The 25,776-nt window shown below is 39.5% G+C and overlaps 1 protein-coding gene across 15 annotated transcripts in view; it reads left to right on the forward strand.

Annotated features, from left to right (window-relative positions):
- LOC122475127 (aminopeptidase O (putative)) overlaps positions 1 to 25,776 on the forward strand; it is a 343,878-nt gene that overhangs the window by 19,298 nt on the left and 298,804 nt on the right. For all 15 annotated transcript variants that reach the window (XR_006295098.1, XR_006295097.1, XM_043566830.1 and 12 more), the window contains exon 2: positions 16,584 to 17,503. Coding sequence is in view for 13 of the 15 variants with exons in the window: in XM_043566830.1 (XP_043422765.1) it covers positions 16,716 to 17,503 (788 nt within the window). In the remaining 2 variants the exon portion in view is untranslated. The remainder of the gene's footprint in view (positions 1 to 16,583; positions 17,504 to 25,776) is intronic.

Consider the following 25,776-nt stretch of genomic DNA (forward strand, 5'->3'; position numbering starts at 1 on the left):
GGCAGTGGTTAGGAGGATGGGCTGCTGGGTTCATCCGGCTTTGTCATTTATTCGCTGTGTGGTTTTGAGCGAGTTACTTAATCCGCATGTTTTAGTTTCCTCATCTGTAAAATGAGTTTAATAATAATAGTACTCATCTCATAGAGTTACTTGAGGAGTAAATTAGTTAATACATGACAAATGCTTAGAACAAAACCTAGCACTTAACAAGTATTCAGTGTTAGCTGTTGGTAGAGCTGTGGGGGAAAGTTTGAGTAGATAGAATTGATTATTTACCATAAAGAGAAGAGAGAAGGGAAGTGTTCCTTTTTTGGGGGCGTGGGTTGGTGGGTGACTGGAAGGGAGCCTGACAGTTCAGGAAGTGAGAGGTTATAGTCTGGTAGGATAAGACTGAAAAAATAGGTTGGTAAGAATTTTGAATGCCAAGGAGTTTGCATTTTTCTTTAATAGAAATTCATTCAAGGTGCTTTTTTTTTTTTTTTTTTAGTAGAGCCAGGATATTAAATTCACACTTCAAGAATCGGTCGTGGTAAGTATGGTTTTAGAGAGAGGAGAGGCTTGGTACAGAGTGTATGAGTCAGAATAGGTTAAGTTAGCATAGTAACAAATAACTCTAAAATCTTTGTGGTTTTAACAAGGTAAAGGTATGTTTCCTGCTAATGCTGCATGTCTATCACAGCTCAACTGGGGACTCTACTTATAATCATCCAGGCTGACAGAATAGCCACCCTCTCATGTTTTGTTTGCCCAAAGAGAGAAGAGAGCACTCTGGAAGGTCATGCACTAGCAATTAAATATTAGGCCTGGAAGTGACACTCATGCTTCCATTTATAACTTATTGGCTAGAACTAGATGGCAGTCACAGGCTACCAGAAATTGCAGTCCTTGTATGTATGAGGATTAGGGACTGGGGAAGAAGAACTGGAAATATTTGTAAATAGCACTAATGACTGCTCACCACCCATGGAGACTCATTTAGAGGGTTGTTGTATAATAGTTCAAGTGTGTGGTCTTAGTGTATGGATTAGAGTTGTCCCAGGCAATGTGGAGAAGAGCTGGATAAAAGAAAGAATTTGAAGGAGTAGAATTTAAAGGTTGATAATTGATTGGGTAGAGTTACAAAGGAGGGAGGAGTCAAGATGAGGCAGAACTCTTAGACCCAGTGGAAGGTGATGCTGCCATAGCAGACAGAAGTGTGGAAGTTGGTATGTGTTAGGGAATGGTAGGGGCCCAGTCCATGCCCTGCAGGCCTCTGGAGCGATACTCCTTAAGGAGTAGTCTGCCAGCCGGTGCTCAAATAGAGAGTAATCATTTAAAAACTATTATAGTGGGGTGCCTGGGTGGCTCAGTCAGTTGAGTGTCCCACTCTTGATTTCAGCTCAGGTCATGATTTCATGGTCCTGAGATTGAGCCCCATGTCAACACAGACGCTGCTTGGATTTCTCTCTCTCCCTCTCTCTCTGCCCTTCCCCCTCTCGTTCTCTCTCTCTCTCTCTCTCTCTCTCTCTCTCAATAAATAAACATTTAAAAAACTATTATAGTAATTATTTTCTTCTTCCCCATGTTATGGCTTATTCTGGTTGGGCTTATGTTAAATCCGATGATAAAATAATCAGGGCTTGTGTTTTGTAGGTTTTTTTTTCTTTTTGTGATTTGTTTTCATTATGTTTTACAAAAGTGTTGACCTGTAACGGGAAAAAATAACTAGCCCTTCGCCACAGATAGTTTGAGAAGTATTGCTTTGAAGGTAAGGACAGGGACTTAAAGACAGAGCTGGAGGTAAGGAGCTGAGTCCTTTCCATAGGGAGGTTAGTTGAGTACCAGAGATGTGAGCAAAAGACAGATTCCGGAATGAGAAGAGGGCCCAGGACTGTGAGCCTGGGGGACATCCAATGTCTGAGAGCAGAGATGTAAGAGGGGGTGTAGACAGTATAGTCTCCTAGGAATCATTGGAGGTGATGGGAGATTAGTAGTGACAGATGCCACAGAGAGTCAAGGAAAAGGACTGAGGTCAAGCTAGATTTGACAAGAAGAAAATCCCTGTGAATGTTTAAAAATAAACTTTTAGTGAAGTGGTATGGTCAGATACCAGATTTCAACATTGTAAGAAATGTGTGATCATAAAATAGAAGGGGGCTGGGAAAGTTTGATAGTAAGACAGAGGCAAAAGCTAGAATGGTACTGTTGGGCCAAGTAAGGGAAAACATATTTTGCTGTTACTGTTTTTTGTTATTGTTGTTGTTGTTTTGTTTTGTTTTGTTTGCTGTAGGAGAACCTGAGCAGCTTTAAAGGCTCCTATCAGCTGGGAGGTGGGAGAGTAGATGTGGGAAGGAAGGAGGTGGTGGCCGTGTTCATGGCAGGAGCAGGAGTGGAGAGCAGAGGTCATGAGTGAGGCTGGGGGGTGGGAATGGGCTCTGCCTGAACAGGAATGGAGAATAACCCAGTAACTGCTGGTAGATGGCAAACTGAGGGTGGTTAGCAGGAGAAATGGATGGGAACTCGCAAGTCTCTGTGGCTTCAAAACCGGAAAATGCATGGTAGGGCATTACAGGGGTGAAACACTGATGTGGTCTGAGTTCAGTGAGCAGGGACTCAGAAGCCCTGGTGAGAGCATTGGTGAAATGGCTCAAAACAGCATGGGTCCAGCCTGGGAAATTCAGCTTCAGAGTCCAATCACTGCTCAGTAAATAGGAGCTACTGAGAGACAGAGTCCTGGGGAGATGGGGAGTGGGTGTCGTATAATCCCCAACATGGTTCAAAGAAGAATAAAAATGTGATAAGAAATGGACTTAACATAAAATTATTTAATTAAACTTACATCTGATATTTAGAAACACAATTGTTATTCATTAAAAGTATGAAAAAATACAAGTATGTTTTAGGTACTGTAAACATTATAATATTTGAAATGCACCTTAAAACCCTCTACCTGTCAAAATCATCTGTTAATTAATTTCTCATTTTCATGGACTTCTCTCTTCTTTTAAGTATTAGAATTGGGGAGGGGCGCCTGGGTGGCTCAGTTGGTTAAGTATCTGACTCTTGATTTGGCTCAGGTCGTGATCTCATGGTTTGTGGGTTCGAGCTCCACAACAGGCTCTGTGCTGCTAGCACAGAGCCTGCTTGGGATTCTCTCTCTCTATTCCTCCCCTGCTTGTGCTCTCTCTCTCTCTCTCAAAAAAAAAACCCAAAACAAAACAAAAAACACAACACCACCACCACCACCACCACCAACAACAAAAACAACTTAAAAAAAAGTATTAGAACGGGACAAGAGCTGGGCAGAGATGCAGTGTCTGTTGTTTGTCCTCACCCCTCCCTTCCCTGACTTAATTTTGCTCCCTTCGTACTCCTGTACCCAGTTCTAGGTTTTCCCCTCACCTTTGCGGTTTTCTATGATGGGCTTCTGTTTGGTTTTACCTGTGACATTAACACATGGTGGCATGCTGTGGTTACTCTGTAGGATTGCCCTGCAGTAGAGGGCAAGAACACTCTGGAGTCCAACTACTTGAGTTCAAATCTTGGTAATCTTGGACACTTAGCTTCTCCCCACATCATTTCCTCATCTGTAAAAGGGGATAGTAAGAATAAAAAAGATTGCCAGGGATTAGGAGAGTGTCAGATACATAGTAAGCACTCAGTAAACATCAATTATTTCTTCTTCTAGGTAGATTGTCTCTAACAGATGTTTTCATTGCTTTTCGCTAGTGTCCAGTTTTTCATAAAGGCACTTAAAAAAAAACCTGACAAATCATGGTCTTTGCCTCTGGATAATGGAGAGTTGTCAGTATATGTTAGTAGGTCTTGTGCCATCAGCAAGACGGCAAAGAGCACGGGAAAGGGGAAGGATAAAGGGATTCTGTGAGGACAAAGTCAGCTTGTCTGGAGAGGTGTATCCACAACAGGCCACGCTATGATTGATGAGTTCTTTGTTGTGTTCTATTGACATGTCTAACAGTTTTGACACAGAAAAGCTGTTTTCTAGTTTTAAAGTTTAGATGTTTATATGAAACCTTTAATTGTTGTTAGTGCCAGGAACAAATCAGTGTTGATGAAGATACATCTCCTAAGGAGGAATGAGATGTTCAGCAGGTAAAGAACTTTTCCAGTGCCTTTGCTGGTCAGTATGACTTCTTCAAAAAGGAGTAGAAAAGTGAAATTTCCATTTTCTGTAACTGTAATGTGTTCTCCTAGGAATCCTTTTGCGATCACTCTGCTATAATTTAGTTTAAGTGGCACTTTTAGAAAACTGGAACAAGTTCTACTTTGCAAGCAAGTAGCAATCAAAGGGATAAATTCTTTTCTCTTTGAAAATAGAGTGAAATCACTTCCAATCTGATCTTTGCAACCCAATGCCTGCTGATACTGTGAGCATAAACACATTAGGCACCAGAGAGGAATGGCATCTGGATGCTGAGATGGGATCAGAATAGCCAGAATAAACACAAGCTGCCATCAGGGAAGCTGAATTCCATCATATCACATCATGTTCAAACATAATTCAGGGTAGTCATATACTGATGTGAGTAAAATCAGTTTTTGTTTTCTGTTTTCACATGTTAGACCTCTCTCCCTTCCCCCCCCCCCCCCCCCCCCCCCCCGCTCCCCCGCCCCGACTGGTTATAATATATAAATCAAGCCACAGCTGACAGTGATTTGCTTTCTTTATCTGGAAAAAGGCCTTTGACTCTAGTTCTGACTTGGCCTCACTGCGCTGATCTTCATCACAGGCACTTTCTTTAATTCCCACAACAACATTAACTCCAGTTGTTGTGTTTTTTTCCCCACATATACATATCACAATAGCTCTTTCATTGCAGGATCACAAATTATATGCAGTCACCCTTATATGCTTCATGAAAGCAGTAAATTTAAAGAAAAGAGAGTCTATTTAAAACTTGAGACCAGAGACCATAGTTTATCTTATTTACAGTTTGGTTTAAAGATTGGTATTTAATCTTTATTAAATCATACATATCATACCACATGGTAATCCTGAAAAGTGCTACATATTTTTATTTATAGTTAAGGGAATAAAGCAAAATCCCCTTTTCAGTATGTTATCTTGCATTATTTACTCAGTGATAAATGACATTGCCTCACAGGTATGAGTTTTGCAATGAAAGACCCTATTGTAGCATATATTTATACCGCGGGTGGGGTGGGGGTGCAGTGCAGGCTGTTAGAATTAGGGTTCCAGAGGGAATTTAAACTCTGAATATCCTGGTACTTTGTTCAGTTAAAACATATAGCTTAATGTTGTTTTAACACTGCATTTTTACTTGAAGTAGAAAAAAAATAAAAAGAAATGAACAAAAGGGAAAAGCTTAATGTTAAAACGCTGGAAACCAAATAAAGTGACTGAAGGCATATTGGCATATCCTAAACTCAAAGATCAAAACTGTACCAGAGATAATGGTGATTATCTGATTGGCTTGTTTCTGCTGTTTAAAAATAACTTCAACTTTGAAAGTTTATTAACTGTTTAAGGCATCAGTGAACCATTGCTATCAAAGGTATTAAAATGAGCAGCTGAAAGAAGAGTTCTGAGGGGCCAGACACTTTAATAGCTACTCAAACTTTTGGGTAGAAAACCTGCTCCATGCTATGTCAACTTGTCCGTGATTCATGAGCATTTCTACTGAGGAAGGAAAGAGCCAGATATTTTGGAGAGAGGGTTAGTCTTTTAGAGTATACATTTGTCTTTAAATACAAAGAATTAAAAATTTAAAAGTAAATAAGAGGAAATACCAATTTTAAATAAAGTAGAAATTGGTCCAGGCCCCCTTTATTCAGAAGTTTGGATAATTTAAGCGGAAATGGGCTGCCGTCATGCTAAGCACAAAAACAAGAGCTTCCTAGCAAATTGTTCTTATAAATAGTATTTTAGGACTAATATATTTGAGGCAATTGTGCTTCCCCAAATTCATTAAACACTTACAAGATATCATTCCATTGTTTTCTGAGCTACCATGATTTCTGATAAGTGTTATTCTGATGAGAGGCCAGATGTCATTTGTGTCATTTTCCTCCTGTATGTAATATCATTTTGTTCTGGCTAGTTTCAAGATTTTTTCCCTTATTTTTGGTTTTTAGCAGTTTGTGTCACACCTAGCTGTGGTTTCCTTTGCATTTATCTTGCTTGAGTTCTCAGATTCTTGAATCCTTAGATTTATATCTCTCACCAAATTTGGAAAATTTTAACTATTGTAAAAATAAATGGTTTCTTTTTTGATACTTTCAGATTTACCAGAAGATTTGCAAAGATACTATAGAGTTCCCATATATGTATCACCCAGCTTCCCATAATCTTACATAATCATGGTGTATTTGTTAAATTATAAAAGTAAATTGGCACAATGCCACTAATAACTACAGTTTTCCCACTAGTGTCCTTTTTTATTTTCTTCTTTTCCTGTTTTGGGATCCAGTCTAAGATACTACATTACATTTTATCATCATACCCTAAGCCTCCTTCAATCTGTAACAATTTTTCAGATTTTACTCACTTTTCATTGTGTTGACAATTTTGAAGAATACTGGACAAATATTTTTTAGAATGTCCTTCAGTGTGGCTTTGTCAGATGTTTTATAATACTTAAACTGAGCTTATGGATTTGGGGAAGAATACTACAGAGGTCAGGTGCCCTTCTCAATGATTGAATCATAGGATGGGATAATGATACCAGAATGACTTATCACTGGTGATACTAACCTCGATAATGTGGTTAAGTTTATGTCTGCCACATTTCTCTACTCTAAACTTTGTAGTTCTTCTTTTCCATTCTCTATTCTTTGGAAGTGAGTCACTAAGCGGAGCTCATACTCAAGGGGAAGGAAATTAAGCCTTACCCCTGCCTTTTGGAAGAGGTAGTATCAATTTCTGTTATTTGGAATTATTTAAGGAAGATGTTCCCTTCTTCCCCATTTATCAATCATTTGTTTTTATCAGAATTGAGTTATAGGTGTTTATTTTATTCTTTGGGTTCTAATCCAATACTGTCATTATTTATTTTCCTGCTCAGGTTGTTCTACTTTTGGCTATTGGAAGCTCCTGCAGTTAGTTCCTGTGTCCTTTTGAGATGCCCATTCTCCCCCACCCACTGCCTTTTTTTTTTTTTTTTTTTTTTAAGCTTTCTTACTTTTGGGATCTATATGATGCTGTAGGCTCATCTTCTGTTTTTCCTGCCCCAGTCCTAGAATCAGCCCTTCCTCCTAGGAGTTCCTTTCATTGGAAAATGGTATTTAGGAACCGTAATCTGGGGGCTGGTTGTTGTCACTGCTCATTATTTTTTAATGTATTCTTTGCTGCAGCATTCTTATTCACCTGTTCTTCTTGGACTTCAGTTCTATATATGTTAAATCTTTGACCCAAAGTACCTGGGACTTTGTTCACTGGTTCATATTTTTTCTCCCTGGTCTTCAGATTGCTAATAATAATATTTGCTATATAAATATTGCCATATAAATATTTTTGCTATATAAATATTTTCAAGATTACTTATTCTTCTATAATCTCTGTTAAACTTCAGTGGATTTTTTATTTCAGATATAGTATTTTTCAGTTCTTAGAATTTCCTTTTTTTTTTTTTTTAAGTAATTTCTTTTTCTCTGCTGAGTGTACCTTAGTTCATTCATTATGGTATTTGTGTCCTTAATTATGATACTAATAACTGCTTTAAAGTCCTTGTTTGCTGTTTCTTGCTGTTTAAAGTCCTTGTTTGGGTCCACTCATGTCAGTTTCCATTTGATTGCTTTTTAAGTGTGGGTCATATTTTCCTGTTTCTTTTTGTGTTTAATAATTTTGGATTTTATCTTGGACATTGTGATTGATACTTTAGTAGAAACTGGATTTATGTTCCTCTGAAGAGTATTAATGTTTTGTATTTGTATTAGGAGGCAATTAACTTGGCTGAACTTAAACTTTCAACTTTGCCTTCCCTGAAGTGGGCAGCAGCAGAAATCTTACTTCAGTTCATTTAGCCATACTTGGACTATTTGGTCTGCCTCTAAATGCATGGTTCAGGGGTTCCATAGAAAATTAGGCAGTATATATGCAGAATATGGGCCTCATACCTTTTCTGAAGTTTTCCTTCTTTACTTTCCAGGTACTGAGTCAGTCCTGAACTCTGTTTTCTGATTTTTTAGCCAGTAAGGTTGCAGGTTTCAGTCTGAATTTTAGTAGTATAGTGCCAACTAGGGCCTGCCCTCAGATGAAAAGCAATAACCCAGGAAACTGAGTGCCATTCCCTTCTCCCAAGTGTTAACTCCCTACAGTTTCTGTCAGCTTTCTGTTCATTCTCATGTACCTTCAGATTTTTATTGTTGTTGTCTAGAGTTTACAAGTGCTATCAATAAGAGGATTGGTTTGATACAAGCTACTCTGCTATTACCAGAAGTGGTACTCTCTTTCATTTAAGAGGAAGAACAATATTAATTAAACAATCAAACAAAAAATGTAAAATGAAAACTATAGTGCTATAAAGAAGTATACAGTGCTATGAGATCTAATAATAGGGAAATTGACTTAATCGGTGAGGTCTGGAAAGTTTTCCTTGAGGACATGGTTGGGAGAGAGAAAAAGTTAATAAAGAGAATAGAAGAGGATTCCACATAGTTGTTGAATGAATGAGCAATATACTCCAGCGTTCTTTGCATCTTGGCTTCTTTCTTTGCATGTATTCTTATCCCCTCAGTCTTTAATCATCTCTTAGGCTTCTGTGATGATGAAAGGGAATCTGTCGCTATGGTGCCTAGAAAGTTATACGGCAAACCATGGCCTGCATGAAAACTTCTTAAGCCAGGGGACTTGTGGCTGTGTACCATTTAATTGGTAAAGTGGATTTCGTGGGTTTCTGGTCAGTATGATGAACTGAATTATGAGGAATCCCCCCCCCCCCCTTCAAGTATTTAGAAATGCTGGGGGCATCTGAGTGGCTCAGTTGGTTAAGCGTACGACTCTTTATCTGAGCTCAGGTTGTGATCTCAGGGTTGTGAGTTCAAGCCCCGTGTTGGGCTTCATGCTGGGTGTGGAGCCTACTTAAAAAACAACAATAACAAACAAAAAACTTACCAAGTATTTAGAAATGCTGGACAAAGTATAACAACACACACACACACACACACACACACACACACACACATGCAGATTCACAACCAAGAAAGAGTTATCCTAGTTAACCAAAATGGAGAGGGAAAGTGTAGGCTTAATCACAAGGGGGTTGGATCCTGATATATACCAAGGAAGAGGTGCTTGGCCATAGACCTAGTACCTGTGGAGAACTGAAACTGAGATACCTGTATAAAGCCAGAAGCCATGAAGGGGCAAATGGAGAAAGAAAATTCCATTACACTGTCTCAATAGAGAGGCAAGGAAAATTTGTGTCTACTTGGCATTATACATGGAAAGAATTCCTCAGACTAAAGGAGCACACTGAATCTTGAGCAAGCCATATAAAAATAAATTCACATTTAAATACATCAAATGAGACAATAGAACATCAAAGATAAAGAAAAAGTATAAAAGCTACTAGGGAGAAAAAAACAGATGCATATCAAGAAATGCAGATTAATATCAAATGCCTTATCAGCACAAAGAAATGTCAGAATATAGTATAGTAATATGTTCAAAGTACTAAGTGAAAATAACTATCAGCCTAAAATCTACACTTAGTTAAGTGATCATTCAATAGTGAGGATATAATAATGACATTTTCAAACATATGGATGTTGAAAGTTTACTACTCATGGACTGCTGAAAGAATTACTAAAGACATACTTAAGTAACAAGGAAATTGTGGCAGAGTGTATTTTCCCAAAATGGCCATAACAGTGTCTACCTTCTCACAGGCCACTCTGCAGTATGACCTAGCCACTCTCCCATCAAGACATGAAGTTGAGTTCCCTCTCCTTGAATCTGGACTAGCTTAGCTATACAACTCTTTTTGAAACCAATAGGATATGGTAGAGTGATACCACAGTGACTTTTGAGGCTAGGTCAGAAAAGGTCATTCAGCTTTCAACTGGTCCTTTGGGACATGTGCTCTGAGGCCCACCAGTTGCCATATAAGTTGTCCAGCTCTTCTGAAACCTCTATGTTAGATGGGCTGTGTATGACTGCTCCTGATCATCAGAGCCCCCAGATGAGCCATCCTCTTACCAATGAGTGCTGTAGTCATTTTCATAAGATACAGAAAATGGCCCAGCTGAGTGTTACCCAAATTCCTGACCCACAGAACAGAATCAAATGGTTGCTTTTTGAAGCCACAAAGTCTTGAGTTGATTTTTCAGGTAGCAATAGCAACTGGGACAAAATTGAACCCTGACAGGATGAATGGAATGCATAAATCAGTCATGAGTAAGGAATCTGGTAAACACAAGTATTAACTTTTTTTTTTTTTTTTCTAAGTTGGATGAGGGTTGTTAAAGATGTGATATTGGGCTGCCTGGGTGGTTCATTCATTAAGTGTCTGACTCTTGACTTCACTTCAGGTCATGATCTCATAGTTCATGAGTTTGAGCCCAGTGTTGGGTTCTGCACTGGTAGTACTGAGGCTGCTTGGTATTTTCCCTTGCCTCCCAGTCTCTCTCTGCCCCTCCCCCTCTTGCGTGTATGGCCTCTCAAAATAAATAAACTTAAAAAAAACCCACAATGTGATATTAAGACATTAGCAACAATAATGTGGAAGCTGATAGAGAGTGGGGAAGAGGAGAGACTGAGGGTAAAACTTTCTAGGGTCTTATTATTTAGAAGACTACTAGAGATTGACTTTAAGTAGGCATGTTAAAGAAATAGATTGTATAACTTATGAAACAGTAGAGGGAAAAAATATTTCAGAAAAAATGCAGCAAAAAGCAGAAAGTAAAAGCTAAGTAGCAAAGAAATCATGGTAGATAGAAGACACAAAATAGGGGCGCCTGGGTGGCTCAGTCAGTTAAGCCTCTGGCTTTGGCTCAGGTCATGATCTCACGGTTCATGAGTTTGAGCTCCAAGTCGGGCTCTGTGCTGACAGCTCAGAGCCTGGAGCCTGCTTGGGATTTTGTGTCTTCCTCTGTCTCTGCCCCTCCCATGCTCACGATCTGTTTCTCTCTCTCTCTCAAAAATAAATAAACATTTAAAAAAGAAAGAAAGAAAGAAAGAAAGAAAGAAAGAAAACACAAAATAAATTGGTTGAGATGAGATCAGTGCTGTTATAGCAGTAATCATGATAAATGTAAGTAAATTAACCTCAGTTATTAAAAATGATAATTATATGTTTTAAATACAGCCAACTGTTGCTTTAAAAGGATACTCAAGGGGCGCCTGGGTGGCGCAGTCGGTTAAGCGTCCTACTTCAGCCAGGTCACGATCTCGCGGTCCGGGAGTTCGAGCCCCACGTCAGGCTCTGGGCTGATGGCTCAGAGCCTGGAGCCTGTTTCTGATTCTGTGTCTCCCTCTCTCTCTGCCCCTCCCCCGTTCATGCTCTGTCTCTCTCCCAAAAATAAATAAACGTTGGAAAAAAAAAATCTTTAAAAGGATATTCAAGGCAAAACAACCCAGAGCAGTTAACAATAAAAATAAAGAGATAGAAAAGATGTATCAGTTAAAAACAAACCAAAAGAAAGTTGGTGTGACAATACTAATCTGAGGCCAAATGGAATTTCTAGGTGTTTCACCCAGGGAACACTTGCACCAGGAGACCTATATAGGGATGTTCATTGTAGCATGGTGTATAATAATGACAAATTTAAAAGGATTTAAGTATCAGTAGGGAAATGTGTAGATAAATTGTAGAATATTCATATAGGGACACTAAGCAGCATTTACAAGACATGAGCCAGATTTATGTGCATCTACATGGCTGTATTTCAAAACCACTGAGTGAAAGAAATAAGTTACAGAGTAATATGTCAGTGTGACATTTCTAAATACAAAATAATACATTTGTGCTTCTAAGATTCCTTCTAATTCTGAAATTATTTTATCAAATTTCACAGCAATAAGCTATGTTCCTATGATTATATGCATTTGAGTGTCTGAGGAACTGTGCCCAGAAACAGTATACTTCAGCAAGTAAACTGGCTGTTATTAAGAGCAATCACTGTATTCTACAGAAGGAACACACTTAGAATAGCAGAAAGCTATCTTCCTCTGAACAAGTAGTCTGTAGAATGAAATATTTTGTAACCACTCATAGTGTGCTCAGTGGTATACGGTAAATTTCTCCTTTTCCCTTGACTTGCTTACAAGGAAAGAGATGTGGCATAAAGAGGGACAGGTATGAGAAGAAAAAGTGAGAACCATTTGGAGAAAGATGTTTTTTAAGCCATAACTTTCTCCTAGAACCTATGCAAGCCAGAATCCCTGCTCTGTAGATAGCTAGACATAGAAGTCATAAATGACCTCAGATGTCAATTCCACAGATATTTGCTGAGAACCTACTGTGTACGTTCTACTCAACGTGGCCATGCATACAAAGATGAATCAGGAATCTCTAGTTGGTTTTAGACCATGGAAGGGTAGAGGTAACTGCAGAATGAGGCAGGATAAGGGAAGGGTCATGAGAATCACACATGTGGCTTTGTAGCTTGAAAGGAGAGTGAAATTATTTTCTTTAGAGGTATCTGGAATGGCTCTACAGAGGCTATTTTACACATTTGTAGATGTGTGCACTTCTGTTTGGCGAGTGAAAGTGGCAGGGCAGTTTCTTCAGTGTGCCATAACTGTTTAGTATTTGATCCTCTCTTTTGCCCCCTCCTCCCACCTTGCTCAAGAAAAATATTGCTGTATGTTAATCCTTTTGAAGCCTTTAATGGTGTTGCTAAGACAATCATTTAAGCGTTTAAAATACATACCACGCAGTACACTTATTTTAGAGGCAGCAGTGGTTAGCCACTGGAAACTAACCATTGGGTTTGATAAAGGGGGGAATTTTATATGTTATGGCTTATGACAGAGAATGGAAAAATGCTTCAGTGAGACAAACTGGCATTTTAAATTGGAGCACAATAATAGCAAAAAGTGCTGAAGTCAACAGACTGCTTAGAAATATGGTTACTATTTGCTGAGAGAAGCCTTACAAGGTGGCCACGTACTCGCATTTGCAACCACAGTTAGTTCAGTTCTTCCCTAAATGTGGGGCTGTGACCCTGATTGACATCAGTGAGAGTTGTGAACTTGTCGAGAAAGGAGATTCAGGTCATCTAAGAATCCAAGGCAAGGAGGAAATAGGTGTAATAAGCAGCGAGTTTAACGGACTTACATACCTATTGTACACAGCTTAGGTTGGAAACCATGCAGAGGTGACCGTGATCTTCTGAATCTTCTGGGGCTGGCCTAAAAATTCTCCTTTCCCCACAAAGCTATTACGGTATGAAATGAGTCTAGTCCATATGACTTGAAAGATAGGAAAGGGAGCATGGGAATACAGAAGACAGTCTTAGGAGGTGACATTTGATTTATGACTTGGACAACATAAAGAAAATGGCCACAAGAGCTGGAGGATGAGAATTGCAAGGGAAAGAATTGGCAAGGGAAAAGCATCAGAAATGAGTGACCTTGGCACATTGCTTTACCTCTCTGGGCCTCATTGTCATGATTTGTAGAACTAGACAGTTGCACTAAGCCCTAAGGAATCTGTCAGTTCCAGAATGCAAAGAAATAAAAACTTAGTTAACATAGGCAGCAGGGTCGAATGTTTTTGTTTGTTTTTATTTTTTTCCAGTTTAATTGATGTGATTGACATACCACATTGTGTTAGGTTAAGGTGTATAACATAGTGCTTTGATATGGATATATTGCAATGTTTGTTTTTGAAGATGGCAGCCCCTGGGAGTGTTTGAAACATTGGGAATAGGATAGAAACACTGAGAGGAAGAAGATGTTGGCGAGAGAAAAACATTTTTTGTCAAATGTAAGAAGATTCCAAATTAGTAGGAGGAGATAGAGTTTGAGGGAAAACTTCTTATTTCTGATATTTCCTGTCTTGTGAAGGGTGCTTAATTACTGTAAAATTCTTGATCACTTTACTCCTTCCCTCTTAAAGGAGGTGGAGCGGGAAGAAGAAATCGAGCATGTTCTGTTCCTTTGAGTTCCTCCCTTTTGCTTTTGGGCCAGCAGTCCTGACCTTGGAGGGCTATTCTCCTTACTTCTCCAGGCCCTAATTCTTACCTGGAGAGGGTACCTTTTGTGGGAGCTTTGACCTGATCCAGTGTTTCCTGTGACCGTGGGGGTAAATCTGTTGAATTTTGGGATTGAGTTTTCAGGTACCTTTGGCTCCCACATTAAACCATATTCTCCAGTTTAACCTCCACCTGTAATAATAGTGATATTTTGGTATCCCTCTGCCATATCCTCATCTTATATTTCAGTGTGTTCAGAATTTGAGTGGGCAAGAAGAGTGCTATTCATTTGGCCCTTTCATACCCCAGAAGCTAGGATTCAAGGGGAAAGGAATTAGCTTTGGGGAGAAGGGATACTGTTGTTTTCTTTGAGTCAAAAAGGAGAAGGCAATAGTTGTGAAGAACTACAGATACTTGAGCCATGAGGGAGTTTCAGAGATTTGAAATAATCTCAGTAAAGTGGGAGGCCAAATAATTAGCCGAGAATGAGTCAGCAGGCATGGAACTGGAAAGTTAAAAGAAGAAAAGATTTAGAACTGCAGCTATGGGGAGTGTACTCAAGAATCCATGGAAGAGAAGCAAATGATTCCAGTTAGGGTGACAAGGTGATGTTAACAGGCTTGGATGGATGGGATTCTCAGGCTGCCTTATTATCGGCCACCAGGGACAAAAGTGGTGACAACTGCTCTATAGAATACATTTTATTCTTAAATTATATTAATTTTTACAAGTAATTGAAAGGATCTATTAGGGTTAGACTATGAATTATTCTTTACATGACAAGTTCAATTGCTTTCATGCAGAAAAGAAAACACTGTCTTCCTCCTTTGGCCTATTGATTCTTCTAGAGCCCAGGCGAGTGCCAACTTCTTTATAAAGTAATCTCAAAATATTCTTTGCATCCCTGATTTCTCTCAGTTCCTATTACTTTTAAAGTCAAACTGTATATTGCCACATACAGTTTGGTGAAGAGTGGGAGAATAGAGAGTAAGGAAGGATTTCAGGAGGTGATTGCACTTGAACTGGGTGCGGAGACAGAATGGAATTTGGCAGGTGGCTATGGGAACACTCCAGGTATGGACAGACTGTTGAGCAGGCCCTTTGGCTAGAGGACACGGATGCAAAGGGAGTATGGTCTCCGTGCCGGGAAAATAGCTTGAAACCAGATTGGACAAGGATGCAGGAAGCCAGGTTTTCCACCCCCCTCCCTGCTTAGGGTAGGTAGGATTTTCCTGAGGAAGTAGCCTGTGGAGAGGTAGAAAATGAAAATTCAATAGGTTTGATTTCTGGAATGAGATTCTAAAAGGAAGGAAATAAGAGTCTAGTAGACAGGCAGATAAAATCTGAGGGGAAGTGAGGAGGAGTTAAACAGAATAAAAAGGGAGGGTTCAGTTTTACTTGAAAAGTCAAGCAAGCAATGTTGTTTTGTAGTTGATACAAGAATACCTCCTGATATGTAGAAATACAAAGATTATTTTAAATATATCTACCCTGTCAGAGTTGTTATTTCTTTCCCCCATTTTCATTTTTGGTAAAAGAATAAAAAATAAAGGACAGCATACGCTGAAAGAAATTAGGTACACAACAGGGACTGAAATAATTTCAAATAATTTTTCTTGTAGCCGGATTGCTATTATAAAATAAGAATACATTTTGATTCAGAACTTTTATGAAGAACTTGGGCATTTTATTACAACATCTGTTTCTACATTTTAATTTCTCTTTTTCCTTTTATAGGTATTTGCATACTATTTTTTTTTCAAATGAGAAGACCTTTTTGTTTGCCACAAGAAGGCTATTATCCAGAATGTTAATGGGTTTTCAGCTATTAAGATGTAATGATATACCTTGAGTATTTAACTATAAATTTGAAAAATCTCCATGAACAATCTCAAAGGAATACTTAGAATGCACTCCTGGTAAATTGGCTCATTTTCCTGTAATTTACTGGAAGTGCTGATATGAGAGCAGGCCTAATGTGAAAAGTACATTAATCCCTGGAGTTACATTTTATGTATTAAATTATTACTCTCAAAGAATAAAATGTATGAGGCCATTTAGCCTTCGTTCACATTTGTTACTTAGAATCACAGTAGAGAAACAATCACTTATCTTTGATGCACAAAATTAGAAATGATGCATTTAATATCTTTTAAAACAAGAGGCGCAGTGATGCTCAGTTATGCTTTTGCATAACAATTGCTCTTTCCCAGAACAAGGACTGTTCTAGTTAAGAGCAAGAATCTTCAGGCTTTGTGGAGGCCCCTTTCATTCCATTGGTAATTGAAATATTTTTAGAAACCCATAATGCAGCCTTCTTTGATGTCAGTCAGAAAGATTAGTCTGCCTTCTAGCCATGAGCTTCTACTACATTGGGGGATTATTTAAGGAGGGAGTCAGTTTGCTGAAGTGAAGCAGTGGTTGTAGGAACATTTAGGGTCTTATTTGGAATTTTGTCTAATGGTGTTTTTCTTCTTTGCCAGGGGACTGAAAGAGCCATAATTGTGACATCAGGTGTTTTTTTGGTAAGCGGCCATTTATGATTCCAGAAGATTAAGGCAGCTAGGAAGCCCCTTCTGAGATTTTAACAAAGCTCTCGAACAACAACCAACGCCATGGACACAGAGCTGGACCCTTCCCGGGATGACCTACCTCTCATGGCCAACACCAGCCACATACTTGTGAAGCACTATGTACTGGATTTAGATGTGGACTTTGAAAGTCAAATCATCGAGGGCACCATAGTGCTTTTCTTTGAGTCTGGAAAGAAACAGAGTGGGTCCACCAAGGAACCCTGCCGATCAGAGTCAAACGAAGCCTGCAGATTTAGGATGCCTGAACCCTGCCATAGTCCTGTGACAGATACAAGGACCTTCTCCTCTAAAACAAGATCTAATGATTTTACAATCTGTGGTAAAGGTGAAAAAGATACTTCTGGTAAAGATGGTAACCATGACAACCGGGAACAGGCTTCTGGGATTTCTAGCTCAAAGTACTGCTGTGACACAGGGAATCATGGGAGTGAGGATTTTTTGCTAGTGTTGGACTGCTGTGATTTATCTGTGTTAAAGGTTGAGGAGGTGGATGTTGCTGCTGTGCCAGGTATTGAAAAATTGACAAGGTCTCCCAAGCTCACAGTTGTTTCTGAGGAGCTCAGGAATCAGATTGTGTGTGAACTTGTGACTCTGCCTGCAGATCGTTGGAGGGAGCAGTTAGACTATTATGCTCGTTGCAGCCAGGCTCCTGGCTGTGGGGAACTCCTGTTTGACACTGACACTTGGAGCTTGCAGATCAGGAAGACAGGGGCTCAGACAGCTACTGACTTTCCTCACGCCATAAGGATACGGTACAGCACCAAACCCCAGGGGCGATCAGTTACCTGGACCTCAGACCAGAGTGGCAGGTAGGTTATCTGGGCGCCCCACAGCCCCCTGCCCTTTCATCTCACACACTGGGAGAGAAGCCTTTGCAGGGACACTCTCAGACAGGGGACCGTCTCTGCAAAGATGCTCCTCTTTATTCTGTGGCATTACCCATCTAGCCTCAAATCCCTAGACCCACGGTGAGGCAGGTAAATTCCCAGGCATGCTCAACTCTTAATGGGATTATTTCCCTTAAGTCAGGATGAAAAGATTACTTTATTAAGCCCCTGTATTTCTGAGTTAGGAGATTGAAAGGCAAGCCTAATGATTAAATCCCGAGCCTACCTCTCTGTTGGGATCTCTGCTGGCGACTTGAGTGCTGTAGATGGAAGCGATATGTGGCTCTGAGCAAATACTTTCTCAAAGTTCCTTCAGATTCCCCCTGAGGGAACAAACTGCCGCCAAGTTTTGTTGGTGTGAGGCCTGCTAAAGTGGTTCCAAATAACGCCAGCTCTGCTTGGGGACTTTTCTTACTGTACCTGTGTCTTGGCAGCTGTGCCTCCCAGACTGTCAGTTGTCAGGTAGCATGAACCCCCACAACACTGGAATGGTGTGTTTCTGTGGGGTGTGGCAGTCCTGCTGAGACTGCACACTTGCTCCTTTGGCGCTGATTCTTCCTATTTGACACCAGGAGCCTCTGGGTTTTTCGTGTGGAGAGAAGGAATTGATGAAGCATCAATTTCCAAGGGCACGTTAGGTTAGGCAGCCATTTGTTCTGTTCTTCTTGCCCTTCCTCCCACAATTGTTCGAGGTTTTTAGAATTTGAGAATTTTTAAATCAAACTTTTTTGATTCCTCATTATTTTACCTATTTCTTTGTGCTAATGTACTGCAAATCGATAGGAATGCTGATCTCCATAATCTTGTTTTGAGCGCCTTCTTTTATGGCATCAGACTCCCTTGACAGAAGTGATCGTCTCTGGAAATTGCTTAGATCTCTTCCCTAACCCCCTTCCCCCTCAAACCTTTTAGATTTGCTTTTTTTAAAGCATCACTTTAATTTTGGGCTCTAATTATCCGATTCCTTGCCTCCAATCTTACCTCTCTGCTCTGGTCTCCCACTCTACTTACAATGAGTTCAGTTCTTGTCTTATTTCTGTTGGAGTCTGAGACAGTCTTTGGGAAATTGCAGGGTTGGTACAAACTTACACCAGTACAAAAGCATACTGATTTATGTATAGAATAACTTATTGGATATTCTTGGGAAACCAGGAGAGAAAGAAACAAGTGTTCTTTCTTTTTTTTTTTTTTCTTTTTTAAGTTTATTTATTTTGAGACAGAGGGAGAGCGCCAGCAGGGGAGGGGCAGGGAGAGAGGGAGAGAAAGAATCCCAAGCAGGCTCCGTGCTGTCAGTACAGAGCCTGACTCGGGGCTCAATCTCACAAACCGGGAGGTCGTGACCTGAGGAGAAATCAAAAGCTGGACGGACGCTTAACTGACGGAGCCACCCAGGCTCAAAGAAACAGGTGTTCTAATTGTATCTTTAAAATTTTTTGAAATTATTAAGGATAGGGTTTTCAATGAGATTTAACAACATATGGTCTCTGAATACTTGATTAGGAAATCGGTTTTTAATACTCCTAGATATTTCATTTTTGAAATAAAATAATGGAGAAGAAGAATCTATTAATAGTAATTGGAAGAAATATTCATTAATGGCCTCACACATGGCTTCCTTCTCAGTGCTCACTACACAGAAAGAGATTAGATTTTTGAATTACGTTCCATGTCAGGTGTGAATTACGTATGGATAAATGCTGCTTTCTGTAAAGGAACTGAAGGGGTGCTTGGGCACATCTTGTTCCTGCAAAGGTTGTCTTGGCAAATTTACTTGTAATGTTTCCTCTTCTGATAATTCAATAAAATGCATGATCATAGCAGGAGTTTAAACTGTATCCTTGGAAATTTGTGATTATCTGTTAGTAAATAAATGGCATTTATGCAGCCTTACGAGGATAATAAATTTTGTTTTAAAAAAGAAATCCTCAAAAGATGTTTCCTCTCCCTTTTGTCTTTTTTTGGGGTAATTTATGGCCACTAAATCTTTTTAAACTCTCCCACATGCTTAAGAATAAATCTAAGTGTATATTGGTAACTGTTTGGATAGTTTAAGGACTTTAAAATGCCTAAGGATCCCAGGTTGCTAGACAGAAAAAATTCCTCAGTGATAAGTTGTTAATCATCATCAGGGTTACTAGACTTTATGAATATGATTGTATGAAAATAGAAAATTTTACTATTGTATGAAAAATATAATTGGGTAGAGCTTATTTTCTCCAAGGCATAGAGTCTGCTTTTATTAAAACTAACATTTTATCCTTGAGTGGCAGAATACTATCTGCATACCTACCATAAATTCTTAGTCCTGGATAAGAAATGTTTTATTCTCATTTTACAATTAGGAAAATTGGATAAAGTTACTGAAAGCTTCTAGAAAAATCCATGTTTCAATTATAAGAGGGAACTATGTTTCTTACTTTTGATCTTTACCATGTCCATTTTTATGTGCAAAGATTTCAATATGTTTAAAAAATAATTACATTAGTTTTCAATAAATTTCTATTTTTAATCAGATAGTAGAAACTTAAGAAAATCTCTAAATTGTTAATACCTTCCCTTTTGAGTTCCATCAGTACCTTCTCCCCTTGTCACCCTCCCCCTGCCCCATGTTGAAAATAAAACTTAAATTATTTCATTTGATAATATATAAATAATTGTCATTTAGGAGATCAGAGGATCCCAGGCTGGAATGCACATTGTGACCAAACAGTCTAACTGTATTAAAAATGTATGAAACAACCTCGCTGGCGGGGGGTTGGGGGAGAAGGTGCTGACCTGTCACTTTGGAAATGAGGGGAGTCTGTAAAACTAAAGGCAAAAGGCAGTGCACCTCAGTACTGTGCTGTAGTTGATTAAGGTATTTCCCATGGGGATACAGGTTAACAAGTCCAGGACCACTATACGTGTCTACTGGAATTGAGCAATTCAGTCAATTATGTAAACCTGGGAACCAGGTTTCCTACTTTTGAAGTGGGAGGTTACGGAGAGCCAGGGGAGGACCCTAGAATGATCTATGTGCTGATAGATTAGAATTGGAGGCATCACTGTAAACTTATGTTTGGCTTAAGAGGGATACAGATGGTTGTATGTAGAAATACTGTAATTATAAGTAGGTGTTTTCCAAGGGTTAGCATGAAAGCATAAATTTCCTTGCTTGTCAGCCAAGAGGGTCTAAAAGCACAGTGCCTGGATCTTGGTTTTTACCATTCTCCAGTAAGGAAACCAGGGCTTCTTGGAGGAATGGCTAGGACTGGAGGAAATAGACAAGATGAGCCCTGGACACCTTGTAGTGCCAGAAAATAAGGAAGTGCTCAAACAGCAGCAGGAGTAGCCTGCAATTGCAAGTATATGCCCAAGGTCCAAGGAGCCATCTGAAAGAACTCCTAATGAACAAAGCTGGGCAACAGTGTAAAATAGTTTTGGATGATGACTTAAAGTATAAAATAAATATCCATGAGTTCACATTGATATAAACATTTGAATAAACAAATGGAGGCGAACAGACAAATCTAAGGTATAGAAGTTGTCCAAATAATGTAGATACTCTATCCTCAAGGAGATAGAACATAACTCCTGGCTCCTTACCAAGTATGGACTGAGAAAAATGAGTAACTTTACATTAGAAAAACCTGACAATCATGACCTGTCAGTGAGGAGGTCAAAATTAACATCAGTAGTGATGAGTCATGTTGATAGTGTGTACCCTTGGTATGATGTGATGAAATGACATCTTTGTGATTGTCCTCCCTCCAAACCCATCATCCCAATGGAACCAAGAGAAAAACATCAGATAAATCCCAGTTGAGGGACATTCAAAAAATACTCAACCTGTACTCCTCAAAACTCTCAGGGCTAACATAAACAAAGAAAAGGAAGTCTTAAACTGTCACAGTCCAGAGAAGCCTAAGGAGACATGAAGAAGATAAAAATAGTATATCCTGGAACAGAAAAAGGATATTAGGGAGAACCAAGGAAATCTGAATAAAATACAGACTTTAGTTAATAATGTATCAATACTGGTTTATCAGTTGTGACAAATATACTAACGGAAAATGTTAATAAAAGTGAGTATGGGGTAAATGGGAAATCTATGTATTATCTTTGCTCTTGTAAAAATAAATCTAAACCTGATCTAAAATAATGTTTATTAAAAAAATAAACTACAAATTTGGAAAGCAGTCACCATCTTTATACCTTAAAATCTCCTTGTTGTAAGGGAGATTTTTATCAAGTGACGGTGTTTTCTGGGGAACTGAAAATGTATTTGAAGCTATAATAGAGTATTTCTTCCAATAATTTTCAGTAATTTCTTCTTCCCCATTATTATTCTAGTTCTAAAGTGAGATATCTGGGGGTGCCTGTGTGGCTCGGTCGATTAAGTATCCGACTTCCGCTCAGGTCATGATCTCACCACTCGTGAGTTGGAGCCCTGCGTCAGGTTCTCTGCTGACATCTTAGAGCCTGGAGCCTGCTTCAGATTCTGTGTCTCTATCTCTCTCCCCTTCCCCCGCTCATGCGTTGTCTCTCTCTCTGTCTCTGTCTCTCTCTCTCAAAAGTGAATAAACATTTAAAAACATTAAAAAAAAATAAAGTGAGATATCTGGTAGTGTGAAACCTACAGTTTCCTACCTAGGTTTAGCCATTGTGGGATTATGGAAGATCTTGAACTGAAATGCTCTTTCTTGCCTCAGTCATTACAGGTGACATTTAAAATGGGCTGCCGAAACAAACATGTATGTAACAATTCGATACAACATGCCTCTTGAAAACCCTGTTTACGTTGTGTAGTGTGAGTGTGTGTGCCCTCTAAAACTATTTTGAAGAACTATTTCAGAACAGGGACTGAGTCAAGAATGTGTTAAGGAGTTATTGTTAAGCTGGGAAGGAAGGGGACTTAATATCTTTTTGGTTCTAGATCCCTAGTGTACCTAAGAAAAAAACTTTTAGAAATGAAAATGTTTAAGGGTGGTGCCTGGCTGGCTCAGTTGGTTAAGTGTCAGACTCTTGATTTCAGGTCAGGTCATGATCCCATGGCCATGAGATCAAGCCTGAGTCCGCTTAAGATTCATTCTCTCTCTCTCTCTCTGCCCCTCCCCTCTGGACCTCTGCCCCTCCCCTGCTGGAGCCCGTGCATGCTGTCTCTCTCAAAAAAAAAAAAAAGTCTTGGGGCGCCTGGGTGGCGCAGTCGGTTAAGCGTCTGACTTCAGCCAGGTCACGATCTCGCGGTCTGTGAGTTCGAGCCCCGCGTCAGGCTCTGGGCTGATGGCTCGGAGCCTGGAGCCTGTTTCTGATTCTGTGTCTCCCTCTCTCTCTGCCCCTCCCCCGTTCATGCTCTGTCTCTCTCTGTCCCAAAAATAAATAAAAAAAACGTTGGGAAAAAAAATTGCTTTAAAAAAAAAAAAGTCTTAAAAAAAAAAAAATAAAGAAGAGGTGCCTGGGTGGCTCAGTCGGTTAAGCATCTGCCTCTGGATTTCAGCTCAGGTCATGATCTCACAATTTCTTGAGTTCTAGTTCTACATGGGCTCAGTGCTGACAGTGTGGAACCTGCTTGAGATTCTCCCTCTTTCTCTGCCCCTTCCCCACTGCACTCTCTCTGTCTCTCTCAAAATAAATAAATAAATTTAAGGGAAAAAAAAGAAATGGAAATCTTTAATTCAAAGTTTATGTACGTTTCCATTTACTTTTCTTTTCCACTGAATAAAATGTTACTTAAAACCAAAGCATTCTCTCTGGTAACCCATTCTCTTTTCCCTTAGGATCATTATAATAGTTGTGGAACCAGCCAAGTGGTGTAGATAATCTGGGTTTAAGCTGACGACATCACTGAAGAGGAGTTGGAGTTGAAATTCAGTTAAATATAGGAAATTTATTTTTAAAGCCCCACTTACTTGGATCATCGTTAAAGATAAGGAAACTGATTAGGAAAATACACTATAATTTAAAGTAATATTAAAAGTTTTTAATTCCTTACATCACTGTGATGTTGTTTTAGACAAGACCAGAGTGAAGTTGACAGGATACTAAAGAGAATAATTTTTTTCAATTATGTTTATTATTTAGCTATTGGACCAAGGAAAATGTAGACTTCAGGAGTATTTTTAGTTTGATAGCAAAACCAGATGTTAAAACATGTTCCCCCTCCCCCACTGAAGTAGTTTCATTGTTTAATATCTCAGTATAAAGGAAAGATTTAAGAGAATTGAGCAGATCTTTTGGAAGAGATTTCAGGTCTGAAAGGAACATTTCTACAGCTAATCCTTTTTTTTTCTTGCTTGTTTCAAGAAACCAATACAAAATTCAAGAGGACTGAGGTAGGGATGCACAATAATGCTGTGATACCATTGTAAGAGGAGGAAGTGATAGTCCCAAACTTAAAAGTTTGCAAGCGTTCTACTCTAGCCTCTTTCTCCCCTTGCTGACATTCTAGATCTATCACTGTTTCCTAGAATCCCAGGAGAAAAGGCAAGGATGGACTGTCTTAATTTACAAAAGTAACCCAAATGACCAACCAACCAAACAGAAAAACCCTGAATAACCAAACATCAGTAGAAAATAACAAATCACAATGACCTATACCAAAGAGCATAGTATGTTGGAAAGAAGCTGGAAAGTGAGAGCCAGGAGACCTGAGGACTTGTCCCTTGTCCGAGCCGTGCTGCCCATTAGCTGTTTGACTTCGGATAAGGCATTTTACTTCCCTGGAGCTTAATTTTCTCATGTGCTTAAAAGAGATTTCATTGTAGGATCTCCAGATAAGACTTCCAGATGAGAAATACTGTCTTTGCCTTTATAAACAACTTGCCTATTCTGTACCCAAAACACTTGTGCTGAAAAATGGTGAGTTTCTGACTCAAAGCCACTTCCATTCAGTCCAGTTCATTTTGTACACAAAATCTGAGTCAAAGTAGCATTCTCCTTGCACCTGCCACATGTCCAGTATGATTGATGGATCCTGGTTTCAGTAATTATGCCATGAAGGAGAATATAATGAGGAAGGTGTGTGTGGAGAGTTGAGGGGAGAGAGTGAGTCATAGTTGACATTTCCTATTTTAGTAGTTCGGTTCTTGGTTTTTGTGGCACAAGAAAGCAAGAGGGTTGCTTGCCTATAACTTGGGTTTAAGGAAAACATGGAGTCTTACAAAAGATCAGGTGCTGGAAAGGGAAGAGATGGTAATGAACTGGAAGAGGCCTGATGACTTTGTCACCCTGGCAAGTTTATGAAAGAATCCGACCCACCGGCACTGTTAACATCTGTGGCCCCCTAGCCTCCAGTGACCAGATCAGTATCTCATTATGGGAAAATACCCCAACAAGCTACACTCATGGCAGCTTCAAGCTCATCACCTCCTGCCCGCTTCTCCTGAAGCAGCCCTCTCCCCAGTCACTGAACCAAGTCTCTGAAAACAGGTGATTTTATGGAAAGCGGTGGAATTTGAAATGTTATTTAAACTAAGAATAACCCCCTTTTCACACTGACTGCAAAAAGACAAATCATATAATCATCACCTGAAGAAAAAGAAAATATGTGGTTTGAATCAATCCCCTTCAAGTGTTCCTTCTATCTAGAAGTTTATCTTCTATCTATAAGGTGGCTCCTTAAGACAATGAGCAAGCATGGGAGTGTTTGCCGACCTCTTACCTTGGAAGGCATAGGTCATAGTCCATTGGGCTACTATAACAAGATGCCACAAATTTATTTCCTACTGTTCTGGAGGCTGGGAGTCCAAGATCAGGGTGCCAGTGTGGTCAGGTTCTGATGAAGGCACTCTCCTGGGTTGCAGACTGCTGATTTCTAGCATGGGAGAAGGGGCTTAGGGGCTAATGGTACCAGTCACGTTCATGCAATCCTTGTCCTCATGTGACCTAAGCACCTCCCAAAGGCCCCACCTTATAATCCCATCAGTCACATTGGGCATTAGGATTTCAACATAGGAATTTGAGGGGACACATTCAGCCCATAGCACCATAGTGTGTCTCACCCTTGTTTGACCACTCCACGAACACAAACGTGTCAAACTGAAGTAGTAACCATTCTGGCAAGTTCTTCCTCCACTTAGAAGTTCTCTTTTATTTATTTATTTATTTTATTTTTTAACGTTTATGTATTTTTGAGAGACAGAGAGTGACAGACAACAAGCAGGGGGAGGGGCAGAGAGAGGGAGACACAGAATCTGAAGGAGGCTCTGGGCTCCGAG

Source organism: Prionailurus bengalensis, chromosome D4 (assembly GCF_016509475.1).
Source record: "Prionailurus bengalensis isolate Pbe53 chromosome D4, Fcat_Pben_1.1_paternal_pri, whole genome shotgun sequence".
Classification (NCBI taxonomy): Eukaryota; Metazoa; Chordata; class Mammalia; order Carnivora; family Felidae; genus Prionailurus; species Prionailurus bengalensis.